General features: G+C 42.3%; 1 protein-coding gene across 1 annotated transcript in view; it reads left to right on the top strand.

Annotated features, from left to right (window-relative positions):
• The first annotated feature begins 1,375 nt into the window (after window positions 1–1,375).
• Window positions 1,376–10,279, top strand: part of chrnb1 (cholinergic receptor, nicotinic, beta 1 (muscle)) — a 62,982-nt gene continuing 54,078 nt past the window's right edge. Inside the window, exon 1 of the mRNA XM_067446966.1 lies at window positions 1,376–1,560. Coding sequence (XP_067303067.1) covers window positions 1,500–1,560 — 61 coding nt within the window. The 5' untranslated portion in view covers window positions 1,376–1,499. The remainder of the gene's footprint in view (window positions 1,561–10,279) is intronic.

Genomic DNA, 10,279 nt, shown 5'->3' with positions numbered 1-10,279 from the left:
TGAATTACATAAAAGTACAGCATATTAATGCTGCTCCTTTTGAGCCAAAAGCGCCCCAGAACTGTATATAAATACGCTGGCATGGATTCAAACACATCAGTTTGCGTTATTTAAAAAGCACATTTGGTGGAAGGCTCAGTGACGACTTCAATGTAGGAAAACATTAGTGCTCGGCCTCGTTTGTATGCAGGAAATAGTTGAAATGTTCATGATTTTTAAAACAGAAAGTCAAACCATGGATGTGCTCTTAGTCTGTGGATATAGATTTGAATTAGAAAAACAGTACATTCTGTGAATTCAGGCCCTTTGTCACATTTACACTGCAAAGACAGCACAGCAGCTGCATTTTAAAAGGATAGTTCACCTTAAAAAATTCACATTAGCCCACTATTTAATGAAAAATAAATAAAAAATCCAACCCCCATTAAGCCATAGGTGTATCTAACTTTCTTTTTTCAGACGAATAAAATTGAAGTAATATTTAAAAAGACCTGATTCTTCCAAGCTTTATAATGGCAGTGAAAGTTGCTGTGTTTTTGAAGTCCATAAAAGTGCATCTATCCATCATATAACTCCTCCACACGGCTCCGCGGGGTTAATAAAGACCTTCTGAAGTGAAGTGGCTCGTTTAAGATAAATATCCATGCTTAAAACTTTATAAAATAACTCGCTTCCGGCGGATTGCCGCACACATCGACTTGACGAACATGCGTATTGACGAACGCAGAGGATAGAGCAAACAAAACACTGGTCATGAATTAAGAGTCTAAAACAAGAATTTGAGAAATGGCGGAGGATTTTGATATAAGAGAAGAGGGGTTCTTGCTCTGAGTTTGTTGCCCACTGTCCACAAGAGGCGTCAAAGCTTGAGATGCTCCTGTTCATCGGGTCAGGGAAGGGGTTACTCTTTTAGCCCAAGTTGACCTGCGTACCATTGACCACCGGAAGCTAGTTATTTTAGTCTATAAAGTTTTAAATATGTATGTTTTACTTACACAAATGCACCACTTCATGATGCACCTTTATGGTTTTAATACAAATCTTGATTGTGTTCGTCTAAAAGAAGAAATTCATATACACCTAGGATGACTTAAGGGGGAAAATAAATTTAGGGGGCTAATTTTCATTTTGGGGTGAACTATCCCTTTAAGTGGCTAATATTTACACAGACGCTACATCGAATCATAAATGTGTTTTACATCTACAGAAATTGCGATTGCAGAAGTAATGCAGTTTAAGTTTCAAATTAGAAACTTGAAATGTGAAATGACAATTAAAAATAGTCACAAAAATAAGTTATCTGACTGAAATACTATTTTTCTGGCTGACGTTTGGTGTGGGCGCGTGAACTCGTGCACGGCCGCGCGCCTGTAACCCGAGCACAGTGACAGCGGTCTGACTTCAAGCCAACTGTGAGTGCCGGGGGGCAAAACCCACGAATGGACCCTCACGTTAACTTTCTATGAAGATATCACTGTTGTTTAATTTGGTGAATCGCCATGAAGGCCCAAGACTGGTTTCTTGTCACCTGCTGCCTCTATGGCCTGAGCGCAATGGCAGGTAAGTTGAAGTTTCCAAACTTAATATGTGAGTTGTGTTTTGCGCGCGCGCGCACGTGTGTCTTCAGAGTAAACTTTAAAAAGTAGCGTCAGTCGAAGTTCTGACATCCTACAACACCAGAGGGGTCAGAAACTAAAGTTATTTTCTTATAATCGTCTTTATTTGTTCACATTTAACAAGGTTTGGTACTGTTTTCACATCATTTTAGTGTAATCTTCAAACAAATAATCAAAAATGTTGTAATTTCAAAGTTGTTTTTAATGTAGACTACTCACTCAATTCACAAAATCACAGTCTACGTTTACATTTATATTTATTAGATAAAGCCTGTAATTTGCATCTGTTGTCATTAATTGTAATACATAGTTTTATCTTAATGGTTATCAACATGTAATGTGATGTAGCCTATGTCATATAAGTTGATTTGTTTAAAGTGGTGGGCATCAGATGGCGACTGTTGAGTCAGATGATCATTTTACATATGATAAACAGAGGTCTTACTATGACAAAGACTGCCAAATTAATATAACTCATCCCAGTGTGAAAAGTTCAACTGCAGTATCATGTCAGTCATACTGTGAGAATATTTTGTCAGGAATGCAATATGTCTGCTGTCTATAGTGAGCCATAAATAGCATTATACTGTAAAATTATAACACCTTTCACAATTCAGTCCTACTTTATATTAGGTGGCCTTAACTATGCTACTATGAACTTACATGGAAAAATGAGTACTTACGTAGTAAAAATAAACACTTTTGTTGATATTGAGGTGGGAAATGGGTATAGTTAGGGTCAGGTGTGGTGTTATGGGTAAGTTTAAGGGTAAAGTTAGGGTCAGGTGTGGTGGTGTGGGTAAGTTTAAGGGTAAAGTTAAGGACAGGTGTGGTGGTGTGGGTAAGTTTAAGGGTAAAGTTAGGGTCAGGTGTGGTGGTGTGGGTAAGTTTAAGGGTAAAGTTAAGGACAGGTGTGGTGGTGTGGGTCAGTTTAAGGTTAAAGTTAGGGTCAGATGTGGTGGTGTGGGTCAGTTTAAGGGTAAAGTTAGGGTCAGATGTGGTGGTGTGGGTCAGTTTAAGGGTAAAGTTAGGGTCAGATGTGGTGGTGTGGGTCAGTTTAAGGGTAAAGTTAGGGACAGGTGTGGTGGTGTGGGTCAGTTTAAGGGTTAAGTTAGGGACAGGTTTGGTGGTGTGGGTCAGTTTAAGGGTAAAGTTAGGTCAGGTGTGGTGGTGTGGGTAAGTTTAAGGGTAAAGTTAGGGTCAGGTGTGGTGGTGTGGGTCAGTTTAAGGGTAAAGTTAAGGACAGGTGTGGTGGTGTGTGTCAGTTTAAGGGTAAAGTTAGGGTCAGGTGTGGTGGTGTGGGTCAGTTTAAGGGTAAAGTTAGGGTCAGGTGTGGTGGTGTGGGTAAGTTTAAGGGTAAAGTTAAGGACAGGTGTGGTGGTGTGGGTCAGTTTAAGGGTAAAGTTAGGGTCAGGTGTGGTGGTGTGGGTCAGTTTAAGGGTAAAGTTAGGGTCAGGTGTGGTGGTGTGGGTCAGTTTAAGGGTAAAGTTAGGGTCAGATGTGGTGGGGTGGGTCAGTTTAAGGGTAAAGTTAAGGTCAGATGTGGTGGTGTGGGTAAGTTTAAGGGTAAAGTTAGGGACAGGTGTGGTGGTGTGGGTCAGTTTAAGGATAAAGTTAGGGACAGGTCTGGTGGTGTGGGTCAGTTTAAGGGTAAAGTTAGGGTCAGGTGTGGTGGTGTGGGTCAGTTTAAGGGTAAAGTTAGGGTCAGGTGTGGTGGTGTGGGTAAGTTTAAGGGTAAAGTTAGGGTCAGGTGTGGTGGTGTGGGTAAGTTTAAGGGTAAAGTTAGGGTCAGGTGTGGTGGTGTGGGTCAGTTTAAGGGTAAAGTTAAGGACAGGTGTGGTGGTGTGTGTCAGTTTAAGGGTAAAGTTAGGGTCAGGTGTGGTGGTGTGGGTCAGTTTAAGGGTAGAGTTAGGGTCAGGTGTGGTGGTGTGGGTAAGTTTAAGGGTAAAGTTAGGGACAGGTGTGGTGGTGTGGGTCAGTTTAAGGGTAAAGTTAGGGACAGGTGTGGTGGTGTGGGTCAGTTTAAGGGTAGAGTTAGGGTCAGGTGTGGTGGTGTGGGTAAGTTTAAGGGTAAAGTTAGGGACAGGTGTGGTGGTGTGGGTCAGTTTAAGGGTAAAGTTGGGGACAAGTGTGGTGGTGTGGGTCAGTTTAAGGGTAGAGTTAGGGACAGGTGTGGTGGTGTGGGTAAGTTTAAGGGTAGAGTTAGGGTCAGGTGTGGTGGTGTGGGTCAGTTTAAGGGTAAAGTTAAGGACAGGTGTGGTGGTGTGGGTCAGTTTAAGGGTAAAGTTAAGGACAGGTGTGGTGGTGTGGGTCAGTTTAAGGGTAGAGTTAGGGTCAGGTGTGGTGGTGTGGGTCAGTTTAAGGGTAAAGTTAAGGACAGGTGTGGTGGTGTGGGTCAGTTTAAGGGTAAAGTTAAGGACAGATGTGGTGGTGTGGGTCAGTTTAAGGGTAGAGTTAGGGACAGATGTGGTGGTGTGGGTCAGTTTAAGGGTAAAGTTAAGGACAGATGTGGTGGTGTGGGTCAGTTTAAGGGTAGAGTTAAGGACAGGTGTGGTGGTGTGGGTCAGTTTAAGGGTAAAGTTAGGGTCAGGTGTGGTGGTGTGGGTCAGTTTAAGGGTAGAGTTAGGGACAGGTGTGGTGGTGTGGGTCAGTTTAAGGGTAAAGTTAAGGACAGGTGTGGTGGTGTGGGTCAGTTTAAGGGTAAAGTTAAGGACAGGTGTGGTGGTGTGGGTCAGTTTAAGGTTAAAGTTAAGGACAGGTGTGGTGGTGTGGGTCAGTTTAAGGGTAAAGTTAGGGACAGGTATGGTGGTGTGGGTCAGTTTAAGGGTAGAGTTAGGGTCAGGTGTGGTGGTGTGGGTCAGTTTAAGGGTAAAGTTAAGGACAGGTGTGGTGTGGGTCAGTTTAAGGGTAGAGTTAGGGTCAGGTGTGGTGGTGTGGGTCAGTTTAAGGGTAAAGTTAAGGACAGATGTGGTGGTGTGGGTCAGTTTATGGGTAGAGTTAGGGACAGGTGTGGTGGTGTGGGTCAGTTTAAGGGTAAAGTTAAGGACAGGTGTGGTGGTGTGGGTAAGGTTAAGGGTAAAGTTAAGGACAGGTGTGGTGGTGTGGGTCAGTTTAAGGGTAGAGTTAGGGTCAGGTGTGGTGGTGTGGGTCAGTTTAAGGGTAAAGTTGGGGACAAGTGTGGTGGTGTGGGTCAGTTTAAGGGTAGAGTTAGGGACAGGTGTGGTGGTGTGGGTAAGTTTAAGGGTAGAGTTAGGGTCAGGTGTGGTGGTGTGGGTCAGTTTAAGGGTAAAGTTAAGGACAGGTGTGGTGGTGTGGGTCAGTTTAAGGGTAAAGTTAAGGACAGGTGTGGTGGTGTGGGTCAGTTTAAGGGTAGAGTTAGGGTCAGGTGTTGTGGTGTGGGTCAGTTTAAGGGTAAAGTTAAGGACAGGTGTGGTGGTGTGGGTCAGTTTAAGGGTAAAGTTAAGGACAGATGTGGTGGTGTGGGTCAGTTTAAGGGTAGAGTTAGGGACAGATGTGGTGGTGTGGGTCAGTTTAAGGGTAAAGTTAAGGACAGATGTGGTGGTGTGGGTCAGTTTAAGGGTAGAGTTAAGGACAGGTGTGGTGGTGTGGGTCAGTTTAAGGGTAAAGTTAGGGTCAGGTGTGGTGGTGTGGGTCAGTTTAAGGGTAGAGTTAGGGACAGGTGTGGTGGTGTGGGTCAGTTTAAGGGTAAAGTTAAGGACAGGTGTGGTGGTGTGGGTCAGTTTAAGGGTAGAGTTAGGGACAGGTGTGGTGGTGTGGGTCAGTTTAAGGGTAAAGTTAAGGACAGGTGTGGTGGTGTGGGTCAGTTTAAGGTTAAAGTTAAGGACAGGTGTGGTGGTGTGGGTCAGTTTAAGGGTAAAGTTAGGGACAGGTAAGGTGGTGTGGGTCAGTTTAAGGGTAGAGTTAGGGTCAGGTGTGGTGGTGTGGGTCAGTTTAAGGGTAAAGTTAAGGACAGGTGTGGTGTTGTGGGTCAGTTTAAGGGTAGAGTTAGGGTCAGGTGTGGTGGTGTGGGTCAGTTTAAGGGTAAAGTTAAGGACAGATGTGGTGGTGTGGGTCAGTTTATGGGTAGAGTTAGGGACAGGTGTGGTGGTGTGGGTCAGTTTAAGGGTAAAGTTAAGGACAGGTGTGGTGGTGTGGGTAAGGTTAAGGGTAAAGTTAAGGACAGGTGTGGTGGTGTGGGTCAGTTTAAGGGTAGAGTTAGGGTCAGGTGTGGTGGTGTGGGTCAGTTTAAGGGTAAAGTTAAGGACAGATGTGGTGGTGTGGGTCAGTTTAAGGGTAGAGTTAGGGACAGGTGTGGTGGTGTGGGTCAGTTTAAGGGTAGAGTTAGGGACAAGTGTGGTGGTGTGGGTCAGTTTAAGGGTAAAGTTAAGGACAGGTGTGGTGGTGTGGGTCAGTTTAAGGTTAAAGTTAAGGACAGGTGTGGTGGTGTGGGTCAGTTTAAGGGTAAAGTTAGGGACAGGTATGGTGGTGTGGGTCAGTTTAAGGGTAGAGTTAGGGTCAGGTGTGGTGGTGTGGGTCAGTTTAAGGGTAAAGTTAAGGACAGGTGTGGTGGTGTGGGTCAGTTTAAGGGTAAAGTTAAGGACAGGTGTGGTGGTGTGGGTCAGTTTAAGGGTAAAGTTAAGGACAGGTGTGGTGGTGTGGGTCAGTTTAAGGGTAAAGTTAGGGTCAGGTGTGGTGGTGTGGGTCAGTTTAAGGGTAGAGTTAGGGTCAGGTGTGGTGGTGTGGGTCAGTTTAAGGGTAAAGTTAGGGACAGGTCTGGTGGTGTGGGTCAGTTTAAGGGTAGAGTTAGGGTCAGGTGTGGTGGTGTGGGTCAGTTTAAGGGTAGAGTTAGGGTCAGGTGTGGTGGTGTGGGTCAGTTTAAGGGTAAAGTTAGGGTCAGGTGTGGTGGTGTGGGTCAGTTTAAGGGTAGAGTTAGGGTCAGGTGTGGTGGTGTGGGTCAGTTTAAGGGTAAAGTTAGGGACAGGTCTGGTGGTGTGGGTCAGTTTAAGGGTAAAGTTAGGGACAGGTCTGGTGGTGTGGGTCAGTTTAAGGGTAAAGTTAAGGACAGGTGTGGTGGTGTGGGTCAGTTTAAGGGTAAAGTTAGGGTCAGGTCTGGTGGTGTGGGTCAGTTTAAGGGTAAAGTTAAGGACAGGTGTGGTGGTGTGGGTCAGTTTAAGGGTAAAGTTAGGGACAGGTCTGGTGGTGTGGGTCAGTTTAAGGGTAAAGTTAAGGACAGGTGTGGTGGTGTGGGTCAGTTTAAGGGTAAAGTTAGGGTCAGGTCTGGTGGTGTGGGTCAGTTTAAGGGTAAAGTTAGGGTCAGGTGTGGTGGTGTGGGTCAGTTTAAGGGTAGAGTTAGGGTCAGGTGTGGTGGTGTGGGTCAGTTTAAGGGTAGAGTTAGGGACAGGTGTGGTGGTGTGGGTCAGTTTAAGGGTAGAGTTAGGGACAGGTGTGGTGGTGTGGGTCAGTTTAAGGGTAGAGTTAGGGACAGGTGTGGTGGTGTGGGTCAGTTTAAGGGTAGAGTTAGGGACAGGTGTGGTGGTGTGGGTCAGTTTAAGGGTAAAGTTAGGGTCAGGTGTGGTGGTGTGGGTCAGTTTAAGGGTAAAGTTAGGGTCAGGTGTGGTGGTGTGGGTCAGTTTAAGGGTAAAGTTAAGGACAGCTTCATTAGGTCTATATAACAGTAGCAATCAAGAAAGAAATTAAATAATCAAATATAAAACTGCTTACTTAGTCTACACTCTATAATTTAACTCTACACTGATTCTTAATAAATATATTTTAGTTATTTAGCCAAGCATGTGGTTGTTTTCTATTTTTCATTGTTAGCTTAACATTAATCACAGAATATGGGTCTGGCTTAAGACCTGCACTGATCTAATTACCTCAGCTGTAGGCTACACGTTCACTAAAGACCAGTGGCGGCTTGTCAATAGAGGGCGCTGGGGCGCCGCCCCCATCACAATTCCAGAAATATACATGTATACAAAAATGATATAAAAATGAAATAAAAATAAAATAGTTTACTCATATGATGTATGAGTGGGTAATTAAGAGCCTCAGCATTTAATAAAAAAAACTATTTTATATGTTTTTTAATGTTTCATGCGGTTTCATGGGCGAGGGACGCCGGACAAATGGATGTCTATCTCAGTCCATAAATCGTCGGGCAGCATGTGACCTGAAGCTGGTCTCTAATTGGTTTCTTAAAGATTCTCCTCCGGGCGCAGGTCGCTGCGTCCCTGGCGAATCAGAATTGCATACATGTTTTTTGATCCAATCTGATTGGTTCTCGACAACTGTCATTCAATGTTACGCTCTTGGCCACTACTGCGAGAGAGCGTTGGTGACAACGTCACTCCGACCCCACCCGCCTAAACATTCGTAGAGATGGCAGCAGTCAAACTAAATTCTGTGATTGACTTACAAAAAAATCCTTTCACAAGGCGTTCGCTGGAAGAAAAAATAAGAATTAAGGATCTCGGACCGGACCAGCCCGATTTACAAACTTCAGCAGCAGTCCAGTGACAGAGGACGAAGCTACACTCGGAGCTTCACCTGCTCTCGTTTATGAGAAAAGGAGGTGGCTGACTGGCAGAGGTGGTAAAAGTACTCAAAAGTTATACTCGAGTGAAAGTATATATACCTAAATAAAAAAATACTCCAGTAAAAGTAGAAAGTCCTCCATTCAAACATCACTTGAGTAAAAGTACAAAAGTATCAGATTTAAAACGTACTCAAGTACCAAAAGTAAAAAGTAAGTATTCAAATTAACTATAAATATCCATAATTAAGCAGATTAATTATTTTGGGACTGATATGCAATGCTTTAATTGAACAAATTATAAGATTAGATACTGCAATTAAGAATTTGTTAGATTTGCAATTAATAAGAGACAATGAAGCACCTTAAGGCAGTATAGGGGTTAAACTTAAAATAGACATGTTCCATAACATTAGCTCCATAAAACAGATGAGGAGCAAGATACTATTAACTAATTCAAAATTAATTCAAAAGCCATAACCACGATGACATTTTGCGTAACAATTAGTTAATAGTCATGTGCCTCAACAAGTAAAGTCATAATATAATTTTGCCAATTGTTATGATTAATGATGAATTAAACACAACTGAGAGTCGGAATGCATGGCTTTGAATACATGAATTTACATTATTAGTTAATGTAATGTGTTATTAGGGAATTAATGATGTCACATTTAATTAATAGCAATTCATATATTACTTAATCTATTAATCATAGAGAATGTTCATTAGTTGCTGATGCAACAATCATTAATAAATGTTTTAGTTCTTCATTTGAAATACATTAACTCATGATTATCTGTGCATTAGTTAGGCATGAATTATAATAGTGCACTTGTATTGCAAAATGTTACCAATGTTTTCGTAGTAAATTGTGAGCCGCAAAATAAAAAAGTTGGGGAAACACTGAGCTAACGTTAGTGTGGCAAACCTGACTTGTCAGCTTTTCCAAGTCTATACCCGACTGGATCATCCATGACCGACCAGACCGGTTTGGAAATCAAGTGTAATAAATACTTAATACTTGGAGTGGGCATGGGGAAATGTATTGGAGTAAAAAGTAATCTTTGCCTTTAATATTGTAGTGGAGTAAGAGTAAAAGTAGATGCAAATAAAATATACTCAAGTAAAGTACAGATCCCCGAAAAAAATATTTAAGTAAAGTATCAAAGTATTTTTACTTGATTACTTACCACCCCTGCTGACTGGATGTGACGGTAGCATTGCCCTTTTTTTGCTCTCACTGTCTCTTATTTCAAAGTGAGTGAGAAGTGTTTTTCGACCTTGAAAAGAATAAAAACTTTTCTCAGAAACACCATGACCCAGGAGAGGCTGAATGCACTTGCATTGCTCTCCATGGAAAAGAGACTTGTCACTGAGATGACTGACTTTAATCAGAAAGTAATTGAGAAATTTGCTGGCCAGAAAGAAAGAAGAGCAAAATTTATGTTCAAGTAGTCAACATGCCAGTCTGTTGTTGCTACTTTTGTTTTTTCCTTTCCTTGTTCAATTATATATGGGAAATAAATATGTAAAAAGATAAAAAGTGCAGACACTGTTTGCTCTTTAATGCTTGAATTTAGTCAACATGCTTCTTGGTACTGCTTTGTATTTATTTTACTTATTTGATTTATAAATAAGTAAAATAATTTATAAGTAATTATACTTATATATACTTATATACGTATTATTATTATTATTATTATTATGTATAATTTATAAGTAAATTATACTTAAATTAACATAATTATACTTAAATATACGCAATTATTCTTAAATATACGTAACCCCCCCCCCCCCCAAACCCCCCCCCCCCCCAAAAAATATATCACCAGCCGCCACTGCTAAAGACATATCCGACTGTGTTAACCTGAATTCTCGCCAGACCGTGCATTTTTACATATGTTTGACCATTCAAACCCCAATAATAATCCGCGAAAGAACTGAATGGCGATGTTTATTGTCTGAAAGGCGTGCGCGCGCTTCAGGTCAGAGTCCAATAGTCTCGTGCAGCGCTTTTTCTTCTCATGCGCGCATATTTCTGTTGCTTTCTCTGTCATGCGCTGCGCGTAAATATTTAACTCTTCTACTACTTCCAATGTTTAGTGAATGGTGGAAGCAGAGCTCT

This window comes from Pseudorasbora parva, chromosome 1 (genome assembly GCF_024679245.1).
Source record: "Pseudorasbora parva isolate DD20220531a chromosome 1, ASM2467924v1, whole genome shotgun sequence".
Classification (NCBI taxonomy): domain Eukaryota; kingdom Metazoa; phylum Chordata; class Actinopteri; order Cypriniformes; family Gobionidae; genus Pseudorasbora; species Pseudorasbora parva.
This window is presented reverse-complemented; position numbering and strand designations above follow the sequence as displayed.